This window comes from Plutella xylostella, chromosome 25 (genome assembly GCF_932276165.1).
Source record: "Plutella xylostella chromosome 25, ilPluXylo3.1, whole genome shotgun sequence".
NCBI classification, from domain to species: Eukaryota; Metazoa; Arthropoda; class Insecta; order Lepidoptera; family Plutellidae; genus Plutella; species Plutella xylostella.
Genome location: NC_064005.1, coordinates 1419914 through 1442067, shown reverse-complemented (window position 1 = coordinate 1442067; position 22154 = coordinate 1419914). Strand labels below are relative to the sequence as shown.

Here is a 22154-nt window from a genome sequence, read left to right as displayed (position 1 = left end):
GTTGCGTAGGAAAATGCGCCGTAACCTTTGTCTGCCCTGTCAGAATTTGCACAGAGTAGCATAAAAAAATTGAAAATCAATAAAACTGTTGCGCGTTGCGGCTGCGTGGTTTTTTTTCATTTCATTTAATTTTCCGTTCTCTACTTTTCTTGAGTTTTATTTTTTACTGATAGATCCCAGATATCCAACAACAACTTAAACAGTGAATAGTGAGCTTAAATTTGTTCATAATGTTCCGAATACCGGTTAGAAGCAAGACTATCAGCAGTGCTTCGACCCGGCTTTACACATCCAGTAGTTTCATACGTAGTACTTTTATTGATTATTTCAAAGATAGTCATGGCCATAAGTTCGTTAAATCCAGCTCCGTCGTGCCGCTTTGCGACCCCACTGTCCCATTTGTTAATGCTGGCATGAATCAGGTGAGACAAGTAAACTAATTTGTTACCCTTGACTTTAAAATTGGTCCAAAGTCAGCCTTTTATTGGCTACCTGTTGTCCCTTTGTCCTTGAACTTGGGTGTTCCCTGAAGTCCTTTGGATAAAACAGGGTCTTTGAAGTTCAATGTAAGCTTGTTAACAAAAAGTTTGTAAAATTTGTAGTGACTTACATAATTAAGTAAGGAATCAATACTTTATTCAATGGCTGCTATTATTCTGTAACTGCATGGTTGGTTTTCTTTTGCAATTTCTCTTGTTATGTCAATTGCAAGTAAAATTTATAACCTCAATAAAAACCTTTAATTATTTTTATTACTTAGCACCTACTACTCCTCTACTTTTAACAGCTTTGGCTTATTAAATCCAACCACCATACTATTTCCAGTTCAAAGGTATATTCCTGGACCAAGTGCAGCCTGCATGCCCCAGGGCAGTGAACTCCCAGAAGTGCATCCGTGTGGGCGGCAAGCACAATGACCTGGATGTGGTCGGCACTGATGGCCATCATCACACCTTCTTTGAAATGCTTGGCAACTGGTCCTTTGGTGACTATTACAAGGTATGTCATTTTATATCTCTTATTTTCTTATTAATATGCAAAACAGTAGAACTTGACTGGTTTTGTTGTTGTGATGAATAAAGTTTCTAGTTATGTAGATCAGCTTTAATCTGCCTACAAAATTTTGACTATATTTTTATGTAGCCAGTTGATAAATTAACTGACACATCACTTGAGGAGTCTCTAATCTTGCACGCATAACCAGAAACCATAACCAAATGAAACTCACTGTACGTCTTCCCTGACCTTTACAACATTTCCTTTGTTGTAGAAAGAAGCTTGTCAGATGGCGTGGGACCTGCTCCTGGGTCCATACCGGTTGAAGCCAGAACACCTGGTGGTCACATACTTTGGTGGCGATCCCACACTCGGCCTGCCTGAGGACAAGGAGTGCAGGGACATTTGGAAAGGTATTGGGTAAGTTTAGCTTCTATACTGGTTGCTTCATTCTGAGAATTTCATGGCTTATTTAGGGCTTAGAGGACTGTTTTAAAGTCCTGACATAACTGATTGGCTGTGGTTGAAATTTTAGCAGTAAACCTTTAAATTATTTATGATGTAATAAGATTAATTACCAGAGCGGTGGTAGCTCAGTCGGGTGAGCGCCCGCTTCTCAATCAAGAGATGCGGGTTCGAATCCCGGCGCTGACATGTACCAATGAGTTCTTTTCTGAATTTAAGTACAATGTATACCATCGCTCTTACGGTGAAGGAAAACATCGTGAGGAAACCTGCATATCTAGATTTAGCACATCAATCTAGATATGTGAACCCACCAACCCGCATTGGACCAGCGTGGTGGGAAATGGTCCAAGCTTAGGAAGGCAGTTTAGACCTTGGGGATATGCACAAAGGTTCCATTCGAGAGAGCCAGGTGCAGGTACTTACACCCCCACAGAGAATAGAATAGAATAGAATAGAATAAGATTAATTACCACTAATTGTAACCCCCCAGGGTGCAATCAGACCGCCTGAAGCCACTAGGAGCTCAGGATAACTTCTGGGAGATGGGTCTAGTGGGCCCCTGCGGCCCCTGCACCGAGATACACCATGTGAACACCGATGGAACCTTCACCGAGATATGGAACCTTGTGTTCATACAGTTTAACAGGTTTGTGTTAATTGTTTAGCATGTATAAGCTAAAGCATGAATCATCATTTTGATACATTACGGCTACTTTCAATCAAGTCTCTACAGAATCAATTGTACAGAATTGTTGCAATGAGAAACCAACTGTTAAAGCTGCTTTTTCAATCTGCCTGATTTATCAACATGATAAAATGACTATACTCGTTTGCTGACAGCCCATGACTTAAGTTAGGAGGATACTGGCTAGAACCTTTTTTTTATGATTTTGCAAACATGCGATCAGTATATGTACTATGAGCAGTTGTGATGAGAGACTTTGGCTGGCTGGCTGGAATATTTTCCCATCTCGCTGTTTTTGTTTCATAAACCTCACTATCCTGCAGAGAAGCAGACGGCAGCCTCCGGCCTCTGCGCACGCGGCACGTGGACACGGGGCTGGGGCTGGAGCGCGCGGCCTCGCTGCTGCAGCGGGCGCCCGACAACTACCGGAGCGACCTGCTCGCGCCGCTCATAGCCGCCGTTCAGCTGGTGAGTCACACGCACACAACTGCACACACACACACTCACACATACACACAAACACACACACATACACACAAACACACACACATACACACACAAAACTACCGGAGCGACCTGCTCGCGCCCCTCGTCGCCGCCGTGCAGCTGGTGAGTGCACACACATAGACACACACGACACAAACCCCGCAATAATTGAAAAAGAAGCTTTTACAACATTCTGTACAGTTCCTAGTCAGGGCATCATCATCATCAGCCCTTTTATCACCTACTTACATTGGCATCAACGTCAATGGTGATATCAAAGTTTCAGACCCCACTAGGTAGGTCCTTCTTTTCAATGAATAATGTTAGTCAGGGTGACTGAATTAATGCAACTTTTCAGATGCAATAATTCGGTTGTGACACCGATCTATTCATACCACTTAGTAGTAGCATAATAATATTAAACGGTTTTTTCTTATTCTAAAGTTTACCTACTCTTCTCCCACAGAACGCAAAAGACGTCGACCCCTATGCGGGTAGGTACGGTGCGGACGCAGCCCTCTGCACCGCCTACCGCCGGCTGGCCGACCACGCGCGCATGATCGCCGTGTGTCTGGCGGACGGAGCCTTCCCCGCTACCAGGTAGGCACTGTGAGGTTTATGAGAGGTACTTTCAAGTTTTATAGAAATTAGATTATAGCTCTTGGGTAAAGCTGACACAACATCTTTTGCCTTTATGCTACGCACTGTAATGTTATAGCAGACCTTCACAAGAATACAGTTGATCTTTCCGCCCACGCCATTCATCACATTACGTATCTACTGTTGACTGAAACAAACACTCCCTAACCTCCAAACCATTTACCCTACATTTCACCTAATCACAAAATTCATTTCCAGCCTAAACCTCAAGCAAATCCTGCGCAAGTCACTTCGAATATCCTCCGACGTATTCAAATGCCCATCAATGCTGCCTCGTCTATACGACGTAGTAGCTGAAACCCTCGGGCCCACCTACCCAGAGCTGGTCTCCAAGAGGAAAGATGCTCATCTGATACTGCAGTATGAGGAGGAATCGTTTAAGAAGTTGAGGTCAACATTGGCCAAGAAATGGAAGGATTTAGCTAAAGCTTATCCGGAGGTGGAGAGTTTGAGTGATATTGAGCTAACTGGTTTTGCTAATGGATATAAGGAATTTAAGGAGGTTAGTTTTTTAAATGCTGATTTTGATGTTTAATAATATAAACCAATGATTCTTACCTACAGTCATATGTATACTTGTATAGTCATTCCCATAAATTATGTAGCAAGAAAACTCATCAAAATCTACTAATAACTTTTAATAAACATCGCATTTAATTTTCAGACTGTAGCCAAGCTGAATTCGACAGTAATACCAGGGGAATTAGTGTTTAAATTGTACGACACGCACGGTTTCCAAGAAGACCACATAGATAGAATAGCCCAATTAAACAATTTACAAGTTGACAAAGAGAAATTCAAGCAACTTCTAGCACAACACAGAAGTAGACATAAAACTTCTTTCAAAGAACAAGCTGATTCGAAAGCCGCCATGTTCGAACAAGCCATAGACAAGATAAAACAAAATGGCGTGGAAAGAACCAACGATCAATACAAATACGATTACACAGTTGAAGACAAAAAACTTGTCATCGAACCATTGAAGACCAATTTAGTTGCATTTCTGAATGAAGATGGATATTGGATAGATAATACTGAACCATGCGAAAACAAACACTACTACCTAGTAACAAAGGATACGAATTTCTACTGCGAAGAAGGCGGCCAAATAGCTGATACAGGAACTATTTTTATCAATGAAAACACAGTTTTAAATGTCGAAGCCGTTTTCAAAATCAAAGACTTTGTTTTCCACAAAGGCACCTTTCAATTAACTTCTAGTAAAAATAATTCCGTTAATTGTGAAAGCGAAGTGAGATTAGTATTAGATACTGAAAGAAGGCTAAATATAATGAGGAACCATACTGGTGTACATCTGTTGAATGCAGCGATTAGGAAAGCCCTGCCAAATAGTGTTGTGTGTCCGATAGGATCGAAAGTTACTGACAAAGGGTGCACATTGAATTTGTCGGTTTATGGAGAGAAACTATCGCAAAAGGCTGTTTTGGATGCTCAAGAACTAGTTAGGTGAGTACTTACATAAAGTCATATGCAGATGTTAGCCAAACGCAGTCTGCTGGACATATGCCTCTCCCACAAGACGGGATTAAAATTTCTTCATAAAGTCCCATAGGCAGTTTGTCAGTTCCTCAACAGATATGACCTAAAGGATCATGTCAATTTTGAATTACATCACTACTCTGCAAATGCGATTTTCATAAAGTGATTCAGCTACTTGTTTAAGTTCCAACATCACAACAACTAACCATACAATCCTTCCAGACAAACAATAACCAGCAACGTGCCCATCACCACGTCCATAGTGGACAGCATAAACGTGACAGATGTCACCACGGTGCCCGGGGAGACGTACCCGGACGCAGGGCTGCGGGTGCTGGAGGCTAGCGGGCCGGGGTTGCTGTCCAGGTCAGTGGTTGTTACTGTCATCATTAGCCAATGTATGGAAGCTCTTCAAATGGTGTATCAACTGTTCCATATATACTTACTACTGACGCTAATCTGACTGGCTAATCCCTTCACGATGGTGGAAAATCATAGTCTGTCTCTGGTGTTTGTCACGGACATGCTAAGAAGAAGTTTAGCCAATGATCATCAATGGCATCAGTATAAGGTCTGACAGTTCAGCACTCGGAAATCTCACAGTAGACAGTACACAAATAATCTCTCTGTATTTCGCACAAAAAGATCTGTTTAAAAAATATGTTTGTAAACAAAATATCTATCTACCAAGAGCTTACTAGCTCCTGCGATTTAACTAGTGCTAATCGCTACACCATCCAATCATTGTTTAAATAAATAACAGTCCATTTCCTCCCTAGGGAATTATGCTGCGGCACCCACCTGCCCTCTACAGGGGTTCTTGAGGAGTTCTGCATCACGCTGGTGAAGGGCGCCGGCAGCCACACGCCAGCCGTCCATGCGATCACCGGCGACGCTGCTAAGGAGGTACCGTTGGATTCTAGATCTTTAACCTATCTGCAGAAGGATTATTTTAATTTTTCAAAACGTTTATTTTATGACGTTTTGTTTCGTGAAATTGGCAGGCCACGTTTTAGACACTCAACGTAGAAAGGTTTTGTACAGTATACTTAAAGCATTTTAGGTCTACTTGGAGGTGTGGGGTATGGTAGGATGCGATAAGGTTGAGCGATGTGATTCGTGCCTGCTATGGTACTCGATCGCTATTGGTCTATTGCGGCAAGGACGTGCTCTAATCGTTCATGACATGAGCGACATAAGCGTGCTTTAACAACTGGCTGATATTATCTTGGAACGTAGCTGCACTTATTAACATTTACACATAGGTAGATACTTAATAAGCTGTTTTATCTATTTATCTCTAAATTCCCACGAGAAAACTTTAACAGACGAAACAAAGTAGTGCAAAGCCACCGCTATAGTTTACTAACTTAACTTAACTTTAACATCAATCCCATTAACCCCTCAGGCGCGCGAGCTCTTCATCCGAGCCGACAAGATCCGGCACGTGACCGAGCTGATCTCCCCTACACGCATGAAGGAAGAAGCCGACGGCATCCGGCGGCGGCTGACCAGCCTGTGTGGGACCGCGGGCGCGCCGCACGCAAGCTACAGGACGTGTCTGGATACGCTGGACCGGCTTGAGAGAGAGACGAAGGATAATGGAGAGGTGTCGCTCGAGTGAGTATGATATGCAATAGTATATGTAGACAGAGCATAATTATGTTATAGTATAGACCTTCGCATCGCATATGTATAGACAGCGTCCGTAGCGAGTGAGTATTCACGATATGACTATACCTAAGTACTTTGTAAAATATAGCATGGGCTCTAAGACAGATGTCAAATTCATAGTATTTAGGGTGCGTTGCACCATTTAACTTTAACTATTACAAACGTCACATCGTCTGTCAAAGCATCGGTTAAGCCAAAAATTGGTTGCACCATTCAACTATGGTTAAAATGACGTCATAACTTTAACGATAACCATAACCACCCCATGTTGGCCGGTTACTGTTAAAGTTAAAGTCAGGTAGCTGTCAAACCCGTTGTATAACCTCAAAGTAACAGTATTACGTACAAATATTAATATTCAATAATTCTTATCATGTCGCTTCTACGTGAAATAGTGCTTGAAACAAGTTCCTCAGAAATTGAGATTGAGGTGGAGTAAGTACGGAACTTACGAAATATGAAGAGAAAGGTGTACTTTCAGAGAACTGATAGATTCGCAGGTTCCAGGTCTCAAAAATGTGGCTCGTGTGTTGGCTTTAAAACTAGAACCTTTCTTACTGCCTCCAACGACGAAGTAAGTGCACCTATTATTATGTTGTAGGTGTAATGATCATCTTCACCACCAAATAAGCGTCCACTTCTAGCTATGGGCTCTTCCAAGGAGCGAAACAACACTGTGCCCTCGGCCTTCCTTATCCAGCCACTACCGGCTACCTGCCGGTTGCCGGTCCAGCGCAGCAATCTAATATCAAAGTAACCTACGTAACTCTTTAATTGAATAACCTTGTTTTCAGAAATTTTGCAATCACTCAAATACAGAAATATATCAATGAAAATAAGGACAGAACTAAGAAGAGTGCCGCCCATTATAGTGGCTACGGCATAGCTGCATAATATATTATGTAAACAAAATAGAGACCCTGTGCTGTACCACCAGCTAGGTTTTTTATGATGATTCATCATCTGATGAAGAGGAACCTGTCTATGCAGTTAACAGGAATGATGAGCATAATCGAAGGATGTCAATAAATAATTATTTTAATAGATTACATCGTTAGTTTTTATTTCAACTTGTTAAGAATTAATTAATAAGATAATTAATAATAAAGGCTTCTATTCTATTCTATTCTCTGGGGGTGTAAGTACCTGCACCTGGCTCTCTCGAATGGAACCTTTGTGCATATCCCCAAGGTCTAAACTGCCTTCCAAAGCTTGGACCATTTCTCTACCACGCTGGTACACTGCGGGTTGGTGGGTTCACATATCTAGATGTGCTAAATCTAGATATGCAGGTTTCCTCACGTTGTTTTCCTCACCGTAAGAGCGATGGTATACATTGTACTTATGTTAAAAGAACTCATTGGTACATGTCAGCGCCGGGATCGGACCCGCATCTCTGGCGTGAGAAGCGGGCGCTTACCCGACTGAGCTACCACCGCTCTTACTAAAGGCTTATTAGAGTCTACTTTGTCGCGGGTTTTATTGATGATAATCTTTTGGTCAATATTTGGAGGAACAACAGACTTAGTTCCTATGACATGTTGACTTTGAGTGCTTTGACAGAGAATGACGGCTACAATGTACTCTGTGACGGCTTCAGTCCGACAGCTAGATTTGGTATTGCCTTACATAAAAACGATTCCCACAATAACTTTGGGGATAATTATGTCTCAAACGAATAGCAACCCTAATAACATTAACAATGACCGACGACTTGATGGTGCAACACGTTACAGTAAAATATTAACTGTAACGACTCTGTCATTGCTAAGTTTAACCTTAACTATTACGATAACCGGGATGTTGATGCAACCCACCCTTAGTTTTCTATGGAAAAAACCACAATTTACCAGTCATAAGCATCTCTAAATCAAACAACTCGTGCTATATTACACAAAGACTGGTATCTGACTAGGGATAGGTAATGAAGAGGTGAGTATTGAGGTTATAAATTCATTTATTCAAGTAACAAGACTCACAGAGATTGTTGGTACACACGGTTTAATTTAGTAACATTAGGGTAAAGTAGGTACATGGTTATCTGCTATTGTGCATCAACTGTACTAGGTGAAAAAGTGATAAAATATTCATGTCTCATTTTTCTTTTCAAGCCGGCAAGGACTATAGCACAGGTAATTTGGAATAGTATAAACATATAAATAATATAAATACAATAAAATTCGATTTTAGTATCCTCAAATTATTAATAACTTTTATTAAATAGTTTAAGTGCGTTTGTCAAATAAAACACAAAAGCTCGAGCTAGAATCTCAACTAGCCTCCACTGGGTACTAGTGGGTACACAACACATTCATAGTACACTTCCTACTTGCCACCTGTCTGTTAACACTATGTCTTTATCAGAATCTGCAGACAAATGGTTCAATACAGTTCACCTACCTCTCCAAATAGGTACCATGGTTAAAAAAAAAAATATTTCTTTGTTCCTTCCAGCGCCATAGCGGAAGCGGAACTACTAGAGCTCGAGTCCCAACTAGCGTCCACAGGGCGCAAGTTCATAGTGCACTTCCTACGGGCCGCGTACCTGTGCGCGGCGGGGCCCGTGGCGGCGGCGCGGCGCGCGCGCTGCCCCGCGCTGCTGCTCGCCTGCGCCGGCGGGGACCTGGCCGCTGCTGCTAATGTACCTAAGGTATGATTTTATTTATTTATGCCTGCCTGAAGTAACTTATAAAACAATATATGTAGTTTAGCTAGGTATAACATGCAAATTACAATATTAAAAAGATAAATAACATTAGCGACATTACTTAAATGGACATAGCACACTAAGGTATGATAGGTAGGTACCTAAAATATAAAACTAAATACCTAGCACGGAGCGAAAGGCGTGACTAATCTTGTGTCGCGAGCGCTCTTGAATCATCAGGTACATTAAAAATTCTAAGACGGTTTATCAAGTACGTTTATAGATATAAATTTCTACGCTTGGCTGGTCGGTTGTAGATCGCCATGGAGCACAATTTACAAAGGTAGGCGGTATTAGAGTCTATTCTAGTAGTAGACCACGGTAACAAACACTGTGGACTAGTAGATCTACTGGTGAAATTGTTTGCCAGTCAGATTAGTATCAGTAGCTGACTGGCATGACTCGATTTCAGAGTTAGAAGCATAATTAAAATTACTCAGTAAGTCGGCTACATTGACTTAGCGACATGAACGTCACAGATAAAATTAAAATAAGTAAGTCTAATATAAATTTGTCCACAGAGCATGGTGACGCCTCAGTTCACGGCGGCGAAGTGGTTGAGCTGCGTGCTGCCCGTGTTCGAGTCCCGGCTGCGCCCGCCCGGGCCCGGCGACCACACCGACACCTACGCAGAGATGGAGCCCAAAAGGGTAAGTTCTGCTTTTTTATTTTGTCCACTGTTAAAATTTTTGGTGTTATACGTGTCTGTAAGTCTGAGTAAATGTGTGTGTATCTGTCTGTGGTAACGTAGGTCTCAAACGGTTTAAACGATTTTTGTTTTGCTTTTTTAGAGTGATAGGTAGTCGGAGCTAACACCGCTCTAATACTGAGCTACCACCGCTCTCTTATTTAGGTTTATTATTATTAGCAACTAGCAACTTACTCCCAGTTTCAATACTCTATCTTTCCATAGCTGATAGTTACTACCATATACGATTTTGACACTTAAAAAATAGCATTCTGTCAAAATATTGTGAAAGTAACTGTCAGCTATCGATCGATAAAGTTATTGAAACTGTTAACATCACATCCCCCCTCTCCGTAGGTGAGCCTGATCCACTGCGAGCAGCAGGTACAAGACGCGATGCGCGCCGCCATCCGCTACGCGCAAGCGCACGCGCACAGCACGCGCACGGAGCCCGGCGAGCGCACGCCCGCGCGCACCGCCGGCGACCGACGCACCAATTGAGCGCTAGGTGGCGCTGGCGAGGCAGGATCTTTGTAATATATGTACATGCATAGTGGTACGAGACAGGACCATCTGATATACATACATAGTGGTACAATGTTATTCTATGGGCACCTATGTATACGTGCATTATGTCTACATCCGCCAGCACAGTGGCCGGCGACCGACGCACCTACTGACCACTAGGTGGCGCTGGCGAGGCAGGATCATGTAGTAATACATACATAGTGGTATAATATCTGTGAGCATATATCTCCATCCGTAATGCGCAGGGAACGCGCTGGACCGACGCACCTACTGAGCGCTAGGTGGCGCTAGCGAGGCAGGATCTTTGTAATACGCTTAGGGATGCAAAAGCGGTATTTTACGCCGGAATGGGGTGACAATTTGTGCTGTTAAGATTTAACAGGTCAACTTTTGTAAAAGCTAGTCACAAGTTAGTTGAAGAAAGGGGGTGACTCCTCTCGGTTTTCAATATAATTTTAAGGCCACCTGTTACATAAATATATTTAACTGGCCGGAAGATGGCGCTATAAGTGCAGAACGATTAGCTTTAGGTTTTATTTGCGTGTTGGTGCACATGAAGTAATCATGACATGATATAGTTAATACAGATGGCTATCGAATAACGTAATGTATTGTGAATAAAACAACTGCAGTTAAGTTAACACTTGGTGCAACCGACTGACGGTAGGTAATAATAATAAGATAACATTTGCTCATAGTAGAACACACTGGTGTAAAAGTGACGCATAAATCTCGGGCACATGTTACAGTCCTTTTATTTAATTTTTTAATTGAATATTTACCGAATTTTATGGTTAATTTAACATACAATACATACTTACATAAAATTGCAATTAGATTCAAAACTATTTTTTTTAACTCTCAGTAAATGGATGGAATGCGAGCCACCCGCTTATTAATAAAAAAAATTGGCTCACCCGGTTAGTAGATGGTCGCGAATCGTATCACCAATGGATGGAATCATATATAAAATGAACTAAGGGATCACATCTAGACGACAAAGCATGCAGAAGTGGTAGTGGGCTGGACAATGGACATATCTGCCGGTGCACAATTTCCTATAGGCACAGTGAGACATGATGAAATACAGGCATGTAATTCAAAAGTCGGACGTATAATACTGAGATTAATTTTATTTAACGAAAACAGACAGTGAAAGTTGTCCACAGAACCATAGAAAAACAAAAGACTGATGAGTCCTGTGTTTACAAATTATGCTAGTTCCAACAAGACAATTTCTTATTGGTAGTTTTTTCACTCTGTCTATGGTTTTGTGTTGGTTTGCAATGCATGTCCCAAATTATGCCTAAATATTCCTGGTTTTGTGGTGGGAAGCAGTTTGGTTTTTTTTGCGCGATTGAAGCTGTACTTTGTGTTGTTACTGCCTTTCTTAGCTCTTTACTGTGTTTACGGTGCAAAAAATGCACCATTTTCCTCTCCATTCATTTTGTATTTTTTGTTTTTGGTTAGTAAGTTGTTTTTGATTCCTTTTAATAAATGTGGAATATGAAGACCAACCTTTCTGGGAGGTATACAGTATACACGGATCTTCTTGTGGGTATTACGTCTGCTCGTCTGCCACTCGTATTGCAATGCTTGGTCTGACTTACGGCAAAAGTTTGACTCTTTGGCCAAGATATTATTTTGTCCTTGAACAGGTAACTAGTTTTTATTTATTAATTTCAGCATAATTCCCCACATGGACATTTCATAACCGAAATTGTCTTTACGATTCCTTGAAGTACTTACTAAGTAACAATTTCTTAATGTATTCTAAGTACGCATATTTGAACAATTATTAAATTCCATTTATATCCCTATACGGAATGGGCCCTTAGTCATATGGAAAAATATTCAAAGACAAGCAAGCAATTGCTGATATACGACTCTGAATTTTGTCCTAATAGGTCACCTGACCGAATTTATATTTATTCCCAGTTCCGATTTTCAATTTGTTTGCATTTCGAACTAAGCTCGAATTTGATGTAGTTCCAATTCCCCTGGTCATTCCCATACCGACCATTTTGAGAATAATTAATATAGGTACTAATATTCCCCTCAGCACTAGATGTCGCAGCTGAGGTCATGTCGTATTTATCGACGATTTTTATACGAAATTTCATCGCGATTGTACTTAGTCGAAAATGATTCCCCTTCCCGTTTCTGACGATGATACCTACTGTTGATCATTCGGTAGTTTGTCATGTTAAACATATTTTACCCTTCCACTGGTTTCTGCAGTGAAGATTTATCACGAAATTGGTACATTTGCCCTACGATTCCTACTGTAGCGGCCGCATCCGACAATCTCAATGGAATGAGCCCTTTGTCATGTAGGAGGTTCTTCTGTAAATCCCTGACGATTCCCTGACTATAGGTGTGGCATATTCATGAGGGTACTTGAACGTTTTCAGTATACCTATTTCTGAATAATGTCAACCATTTTAACAAGTTGTAGGTAAAATAGTTATATGGAGATGAACTGACTGTTTATCAAGTTTGTTCCGCTTCCTGGTCATTATCTTTGGACCATCATTTAAAACTAAAAACTGACAGGATTTCTCACTGACCTTCTGGTCATTAATAACTTCCGCATAATGGAATGAGCCCTTTGTCATGTAGGAGGTTCTTCTGTAAATCCCTGACGATTCCCTGACTATAGGTGTGGCATATTCATGAGGGTACTTGAACGTTTTCAGTATACCTATTTCTGAATAATGTCAGCCATTTTCACAAGTCAATTCCCAGGCGAAACGTAGCCGGAGTTATATGGATAAAAAACAATCTCTTTTTAAATTTTTACACGACGAAAGTGATCTGATTCCATTAGGTCCTACTTGAGGCATCCCTCAATATCGGCTCTCCATAGCGGAGTGGGCCCTTGGTCATATGGAGACAAATGCAGACAATAATATAAATCGTCATCCCCTAGGTCCAGATACTGGAAGATCACTCAGGAGTTCCATTATTGACTGCATTTCTCGCTGACCTTCTGGTTATGAATAAACCCCCCATAATGGAATGAGCCCTTTGTCATGTAGGAGGTTCTTCTGTAAATACCCTGACGATCCCCTGAATAGGCATGGGATATTCATGAGGGTACTTGTACTTCTTTAGTATACCTATTTCTGAATAATGTCAGCCATTTTCACAAGTCGCAGGGTAGATACATAGTCTAAGTTATAATATGGAGAATAACTATTTGATTTTCCGAGTTCCTCGTAATTTCCTTATGGAACAAAGTTAAATTAAAATGTTGTTTATTCGACATAACATTTTACAATTATTTGTGGATTGTCATAACTACCAAAATTTCGCTTATATTATATTACATGGGTTTTGGTCGGCTTCTGACCGTAACTTTTCACAATACCATATGTATAGTTAACATCATCAATGAATTAGCATTTGTATTTTAGTTGTACCTGTACCTCGCTACCAATAAATTTTCAGCATCTGTCTTGTTTCCAAAGGTTATGTGAGCTTTATTCATACCCATCGACTTGATTTTCAATTCGATGGGTATGAATAATGGGTGAATATGAGTAATGATAAATGGTATTTTCGTCATACCTACTTGCTTTGGCAATATAGTTTTAGCCGTTAGGACAACTTCAACGTTTTTCTCTGAGGATTGGACCTCATTTCCATCAACAAAATTATCTGGACAACATTCGTACAACCCGTTTTGTATTGCGTTTATGTTGGACGGTCGCATATCACAATCCCTCGTCGTCAGCGTCATCACTCGGCGGACGTGGTCCCTTTTCCGTATGCTAGCCAGTATGCGGCGAAGTATCTGAAAATGAGAAAAATAGATCAATCTTAGCATTTCTTCGTGCTCCTATTGCCCGGAGCCTTAACCCTTCTACTAATTCCGCAAGTCAGGGTATTTCCTGCGCAATCCTCTCGATCTGAACCTTGGTGAGAGGCTACCAGTGATTTTCCCCCGCACAATTAAGTGAAGTGGGTGCACTAGGTCTAACCATGTTAAGGTTATCTTTGCCCAGGCACTGTCGGTACCACAAAGAAGTGGCAGGTCTGCCCTGGTCTCTTAAGGAGTCCTTTAAACTATTAAAATGAAAAATGTCCTCCTAGCCGAATTTCGACTACGGCGGCCAATCTCATTTGAGATCAGCCATCTACGCAGGAGTAGATTATAGTGCCCAAGTGTGTGCGCAGTACACAGGAGCACTCTCTGTTCCATCACTCTCATAGCCCAATGGGACGGATTGACCGACACGACTGGAGAGAGCTAGGCGCAGGACCGACTGCTTTACATGCCCATCCGACAGCATGGATCGTTTCACTGTTTCGGACATCAGGTGATCAGCCTTCTATGTCCTAACCAAACTTAGAACCACAATTTAGAAACACAAATTGATGGTCCCACCCGGGAATCGAACCCGGGACCTCTGGGCCATGAAGCTAAGCTTCTACCACTAGACCACAGAGGCAGTTAACCTCTACTCCGACAGCCCTTTTACTTAAACTAATCTAACTAAGTTAAACTTAATCTATTAATCTAATGTGGCTATAATGTTATCCTGGGTCATGTTCACGAGTCCCCGGTGTGTAGGCGTCAGTCATTGACTGGACCAGGCTTTCTGTAAGCGGTCTGGTGTTCCTAAGTCCGCTGAAAACCATTGGAGGGTTGAAGCTAGCAATGCCAAGCATTACTGTTGATGCCCTTTCACTCTGCATGAAGTAACACAAACTCATGCACGCTAGAGCCGTCCAGTTATTTTGGTGCGTTATCAGCAGGCACAACCATGCTCCAGCTGTGCAAACCTTCAACACCAACAACCTCAGGCCTACGGGTCCCTGTCCGAAAACCATCATGAAGCCAGCTCTTGTGTTCGTGATTGTTACGGCATGTCCTCTACCTATCCATTCTCGTTTGCCAATCTTCTGCCACAAGAACCATGTCAGTGCCACAGAGGTTGTTACCATAAGTAGCCTAAACATGTTGCCGGTCCACCAGTTACAGAATATCTCGTAGGCCACCACCATCCACCAAAGGTCAGAGTAGATTGCAGCTCCCCCTTCAAATTCCTTCTCCTTCTTAGATGATTTCGTGGCAGCCACTGTTATTGCCTCTCCAGGTCCCATCCAGCTATCTATAGTTGTCCATATTGCTGGTGTGTAGCCCATTATTGTCCTTGCTACATCCCATAAGCTTGCACTGGAAACACCTTTTTTTTTTTTTTACGAGGGGGAAATCTTCAGAAAGATTCCCACCGACCTCGGGGGAGGAAGGCGGGATATGTGGGATTTTTACCCACTAAAACCCCCTCGGTGGCCACCATCAGTGCAGGTAGGTGCTCCGGGATCTCCAGGGGAACGCACCGGAGTCACCTCGCACTGTGCCGCAGCTCTTCTCCGGGAGACTCAAGGTCTCCCAACTTCTTCGCAGCCTGCGCGGCTGTACATGGCCACATGCACAGCCGCTCTTCCCGGGGCCGCTATTATGCGGCGGCTCGGACCCCCGTCCTCACCGCCCACAGCCCCTAACCTCCTTTTGGTCGCCTTCTACGACGGGCAGGAGATACCGTAACCTTATTCTTACTCCCGGGCTACAGGGACGCGACGGGCTCACCTGGCCTGAGCCCTTCGCCGTCGCCTCCGAGCTGGATCGGCCCTCTCCCGATCTCGCTCTGCGGCCTCTTTCTGGACCATGACGGTCTCACAGAACGAGACCACGGCCTTCCAACACTCCTTGCCTCGAGTCATGGCTGCCACCACTGAGGGCAGTGACAGATCCGGCTCGATCCTGTTAGACAGGATCTGCCTTTCGGACTCCCACGCTGGGCACACTGCAAGTGTGTGCTGCGCGGAGTCCAGGCTGCCTTCACAGTGGTGACACGACGGTGCAACCTCACGCCCTATCCGGTGCAGGTACTCACCGAAGCAACCGTGCCCGGTCAGCACCTGCGTCAGACGATACGTGAGGTTGCCCGGTCGTTGCATCCATGCGTCGAAGCACGGAAGTACGGCTGCGACAGCTCGCTGCCGGCAACTTCTCGGCTCCTCCAACCGCTCCCGCCAGTGCTCCAGAGCGACCTGGTGCTCGTATCGCCGGACGGCTGATGCCGGCTCCGCATCGGCAACTTCCACATTGTGTAGTCGCTGGTACACTCGAGCGTCCATTTCCGCCAAGATGTCGAGTGGCGGAAAGCGACCCAACAAAGTCGCCGCATCGTACGATATCGTGCGATATCCGCGAACAACGCGGATGGCCATCTTACGTTGGACGCTGTTGAGCAGTGCTCGGTTGCGTCGGACACCCGTCAGTCTCTTCGACCAGACAGGTGCTCCGTAGAGGGCCATGGATCGCACGACTCCCGTATAGAGGCGGCGGACTCCTTCGCGAGGACCCCCCAGATTCGGAAGCAGCCCGTGCAAAGCACTAGCTACTTTTTGTATCCGGGGGGCTAACCTTTTGAAGTGTTCCTCGAATGACCAGCGACTATCCAGGACTAGGCCGAGGTAGCGCATATGCCGTCCTATGGCGATACGAGCATCACCAACTTGCACCGCTAGGTCAGGTGGTTCCCTGCTCCTAGGCAGTTTGTGGAACCACAGCGCCTCGGTCTTGTGGGGCGCTGTTTTGAGACCCAGCTGGTGGATCTTGCCAATCACTCTGGCCACAGCATCTTCCGCCCTTGGTATAGCCTCCTCGAAGGAGGCCCCGTTAGCAACTACCAGTGTGTCGTCGGCGTAACACACTGTGCTAACACCATCTGGGAGCTCAACTCGCAGGACCGCATCGTATGCCAAGTTCCACAGAAGAGGGCCCAACACCGACCCCTGTGGAACTCCGCAACTGACATCCCTCCGCGAAAACATACCCTCTCTGCCCGGGTACTTGATATACCTGTTCGACAGGTATGACCCGATTATTCGCTGCAGGTAGGAAGGCAGTTGGTGGTACACAAGAGCCTCCCTAATGGTTCCCCAAGGGATGGAGTTGAACGCATTAACTATGTCTAGGCTAATAGCCAGCGCAACTCCCCCTTGGTTCACAGCCTGCTCCGACAGTGAGCGAACGCGAAGTATCGCATCCACTGTCGATCGCGCAATCCGGAAGCCGTACTGACTATCCCAAAGGTCGGGACCATCCCGTCTCAGGTGTGCCTGGATGCGATCGGCGATGACTCGCTCAAAGAGCTTGCCAGCCTCGTCCAGCAGACAGATGGGTCGGTACGCAGAGGGAGAGTCTGCGGGCCTGCCTTCTTTCTTCAGGAGCACCAGCGTGGCCTCCTTCCAGTCGGTGGGGAACTCGCCGTCACTCAGGCAGCGGTTCAGCAGACAGATGAACTGTCTGAATAAACCAGCCCTGAGCGCCAGCACCCACACACGTCCTGGTATGCCATCGGGGCCGGGAGCGGTGTTCCGCGCTCCGAGACGCCTGACTGCTCGTTCCAGCTCCGGATCCTTCACTCCTAACTCATCAGACCACGTGGTCGGGTCTAACGGGAGAGGGTCTTGTTGACCTTCCTGGCCCCTGGGAAACAGTGTGCTGACCACCGTCTCTACCAGAGCGGGTTCCAGGGTTTCGGTCAACGGAGGGACCCACGGACGCAGCCTGCCCAGTACTGATTTGTACGGTCGGCCCCATGGATCCCTGTTGAGACCCTCCAGGAGCTCCTTCCAGGACCGAGCCTTCGCGTCTGCAATCGCGAAACGAAGCGCGTTTTTGGCCTCCCGATAGGCGTCATAGGCGGTACTCTTTTCGGCCTCCGTTGCCTGGCGTCTTCTCCGTGCTCGGGTGTACTGGCGTCGACTGCGGAGACAAACCGCGTGCAGCTGCGCAATTTCCTCTGACCACCAGTACGCCCCTCTGCGCGTGGATGGCTTGGCCCGGGGCATCGACGCGTCACAGATGGACGTCATCGTTTCCCGGAACCAATTGGCCTCCTCTTCTACGCTGACGCCTTCGGCCGGTCTTCCCGCCCATGACGCTACCGTTGCAGCAGCAACTAGGCTATCCCGGTCCAGCGATTTTAATGCCCAGCGGCGTTGTGCAGTGTCCGTGCGGATGGTATGGCCAGCTGGCCGGAGGTTCACCTCAAACACGACGTGTCGATGGTCCGACAGGGTTACCATCTCCTCAGCCACCCTCCATCCAGACACAAGACGTGCAGCAGGAGGAGTTGCCCATGAAAGATCCACGATCGACTCCCCCTGCCACCGCACGCACGTGGGCACGGACCCCCGGTTCAAGAGCCGTAGGTGAGCCCAGCAGCCCATTCCAGCACTGAGTCTCCCTTAGCGTCGTCTGCCTCCCCGCCCCAGGCTTTAGAGTGGGCGTTGAAATCGCCCAGGACAAGCACGGGGCGAGGCAAGCATCTGCGAACACACAGCGCTACCGCATCCAGGTGAGACTCATACTCTGCACGGGGACTGTTGGGGGACAGGTAACAGCCCACTACCGCCATAGGGCCCAGCTGAACCGCCACAAAGCGCAAGCCCCGCTCGAGGAGAGTGCACGGGGGGTCACCCGATCCACCGCACCAATAAACGGCGACGAATCCTCCGGTATCGCCGAACCATCGGGGGTGATTTGGCACTCGGTAAGGATCCGACGCGACTGCCATGGCAACCGAACGCTCCGCCAGAGTATGCAGGAACAAGTCCTGTGACTTTCGGCAGTGATTCAGGTTGCCTTGCAACAAGTTTATGGCTGCGAATGGGAAACCTCCATTGCCTCCCTCGGGCCCGTGTTGCCCGTTGGAACCGGCAAGCTGGCTGGGGCCGGTTCATCGGCTCGGGGATTGGCAGGCAAAGCCTGCGGCTTCTTTTTACGGCCCTTTGGAGGAGTGCACCTCTTGCTGCCCAGCCGGTGGTCTGATGGCCTACCGAGGTCGGCACAAAGAGGGCATTTCGGCCTATCCGCCCTGCACTGGTTTGCGCGATGACCGGTCTCCCCACAAGTGTAGCATCTGTCGCTTCTGTCAGCAGAGTTGGGGCACTGGCGGCGGACGTGGCCAGTCTCGAGGCAGCGGTAGCACTGCATTGGTCTGGCCGCCAGGACCTCAACTCTTGCCGATGCCCACCCCACGCGGATGCGCTTCGCTGCTGCCAGCTTGCGCACCGCAGAGAGCGGACACCGGACCCACGCCGAATTCAAACCCGACCGTGCTTGTCGGATCTCGCCCACCTTGATGTCGGCAGCCTGGCACTCTCCCGCATTCGCAATCGCCGCAGCCAACTGAACAGGCGAGATTGCCTCATCCAGATCCATGACGCGCACCTCACCCGTCTTGGAGCATTCTGCGCCAGAAACCTCTAGGACGAGGCCCCCAGTCACGGCTCGCTTCATGCGGACGGTGCTAATGCCGCAGTCACTCAGGCGCACACGCTCCTTCGCTGCTGCCATGACAGCAGCGTATGTGACGTCTGCGCCCTCCCGAATTGTGACGGCAATAGCTGCCGTTGAGGGAGGCTTCGCCGGAACCACCTTCTTCGTCTGTGCCGGCCGCTGCGATGCAGTGACTGCTACTTTCGGCTTCTGGGCTTTCCTGCTCACTACGGTGGCCCAGGTGCTTCCTCCCGCTGCCGGAGTAGCAGAAGAAGGCACTGGTTGTGACCGAGCCACCGGAGCTGGTGTCTCCACGACCCCCTTCTTCCTCTTCCTCTTCCTTTTTTTGGCCTCAGGCCTGGGCTGTGTCCCTGGGACTGCCCCAACTGCTGGCCTATTGTGCCCGGCTGACGGTGTGGAGCCGGCACGAGGTGGGGTCTTTGGAGCGGAAGCAATGGACGCAACTGCCGCCAGTTTCTTGTCCATCAAGCTCCCAATGCGCTCCATCAGGCGCCGCTCCCAATCTCCCGAAGGTTCGGGGGAAGGCCTGGCAGGCGAAACCGGCTCTGTGACATGGTCCTGAGTCTGCCGGAGAGTTGCCACCTCCTTGGCCAAGTCCTCCAGCCTCGAACTGAGGGCGGCTACCTGAGAGCGCAGCTCTGCGTTCTCCCGCTCCAGCCTCTCCTCGTTCCGGCCCGACACCGTGCGTTCAACCAGCTCTGTGGTGGCGGCCTGCACCTGTCTCGCGGCAAGGCGAAGACTGTGGACGAAGGTGCCCTTCAAATTTCTCGACCTGTCGGCAACCCCTTCGACAGTGGACAGCTGAGCTGCAATAAAAGCATTCAGATCAGCTGTCGGTCGTCCCTGCATTTCTGCCAACAGGTCATCCACCTTTGGTAGTGAGGCCTTCGCCCTGGTGTTGGAGCGTGTTTTGAAACTATACAAGGCCAGAACGCAGAGGGTGGGACTGCTCGCGTATATTTTCAAATTAAAATTGTGCCATGATTTACTTGAAAGTATACAAAGCCATTACGCACTAATCGCGTATATTTTCAAGTAAGTTGGGTCAAAATTATGGCTTGAAAATATACTGCAGCAGTTACCACTGCGTACTAATCGTGTATATTTTCAAGTGCCAAGCGGCTATGCGAGCACTTGAAACTATACGTGATTAGTTACCAGGTTGCCCTTCTGAATTGTTGCTCTCTCTTTCTTTCATGCGAAATAGTAATACCTAAGTCTATTGCTTTCTAAACATTGCATTATCATTCCGCACTTGGCATTGTTTTCGTAACGTGTTTTTTGTTTACATTACATCGTACAGTTAAGAAGTAAATTGATTTAAATTAAACTGTAGAACTGTTTTAAATAGTAAAAATTATCTCAGAAGAGGGTGTAGAACAATTCATAAAAGACAATTACGGTGAATTCAAAACTTGATGAAAAATATATCTGTAATAGGTTTATAGGGTAATACCTACTACACTCACGAGCAATGAATAAGTCCAAATAGCAAAAAGTCAACACCAAAGGACCCCAATTTTTTTAAACATTTAATTTAGGATTTGATCAATATTTACGTTTTTAGTTGGTTATAATAATATTTTGATACGCTGTTAAATGTACTTTAATATTTCCGACGGCGCCATTAAGCTAGTCTTTTCCGTTCAGGAGCTATCGTCACTGGAACTTTTTCATTGCTCGTGAGTGTAGTAGGTATTACTCTTAATTCATACAAATAATAAGGTATTAGTATTCTTACTTGTTATTTATTAACATTCTATAGGTATGACAGGCAGAACAAGTAAATTGTAGTCATGTACAATTACCGAAATAGTTAAGTAAATCAGAATCAGCATGTAGGTGTAAATTATATGCGACAATAGTACGCCAATCAAGCAATGTGCGTAATAGCAATGTATATTTTCAAGAACGATTCAGTAAATCCCAACTTGAAAGTATACGCGATTAGTACGCACAAATCGTGTATATTTTCAAGTGAAATATTATTATTTTTCACTTGAAACTATACAGTGCTAGTACACTATGGGTGCGTTCTGGCCTTGTATAGTTTCAAAACACGCGGTGTTGGAGGGGGTGAGAGATTGGCCAAGAATCTCATCGTCCTCCCCACTTCCATCCCTAACCGAGCGCCTTAGCACTCGGCGTTTTGAACCCGGCGGGCTGTTATTGGCTCCCGGGTTCCCCCTTTTCCTGGGCCGTTTAGACACGACGTCCGATGATGTCATTGAGATAAATGACACCACCGACGACGTGTCCGACCCGACACTGTCTCTGCGCTGAGACGAGCGCTCCAATGGGCGCGCAAATTCGTTTTCGTTACGTGTATAATTATCGTTCGCTGTTTTTTGTTTCAAATCATGAAGGTGCAAATTGCCCCCCCCAGAATACGAGGGGCAGCCCGAGCCGCTTGGCTCGGGGAGGGATTCTCCAGTTA

The 22154-nt window shown here is 45.9% G+C and overlaps 1 protein-coding gene across 1 annotated transcript; it reads left to right on the top strand.

Moving 5' to 3' along the window:
- Positions 1-62: 62 nt before the first annotated feature.
- LOC105387372 (alanine--tRNA ligase, mitochondrial) lies at positions 63-14464 on the top strand. Its single transcript, XM_048630328.1, has 14 exons — positions 63-422; positions 826-999; positions 1271-1416; positions 1955-2110; positions 2473-2617; positions 3102-3235; positions 3494-3797; positions 3960-4762; positions 5018-5161; positions 5575-5701; positions 6204-6415; positions 8924-9119; positions 9698-9826; positions 10222-14464. The coding sequence occupies exons 1-14, from the start codon at positions 231-233 to the stop codon at positions 10363-10365; spliced, it is 3006 nt and encodes a 1001-aa protein (XP_048486285.1). The 5' UTR covers positions 63-230; the 3' UTR covers positions 10366-14464.
- Positions 14465-22154: the final 7690 nt, after the last annotated feature.

Excerpts from the sequence above, each read along its gene's own strand:
- LOC105387372 (XM_048630328.1), top strand. The coding sequence starts at position 231 with ATGTTCCGAATACCGGTTAGAAGCAAGACTATCAGCAGTGCTTCGACC. Across the intron at positions 2,618-3,101 it reads TCATAGCCGCCGTTCAGCTG|AACGCAAAAGACGTCGACCC; the intron begins GTGAGTCACACG and ends CTTCTCCCACAG. Across the intron at positions 9,827-10,221 it reads CAGAGATGGAGCCCAAAAGG|GTGAGCCTGATCCACTGCGA; the intron begins GTAAGTTCTGCT and ends CCCTCTCCGTAG.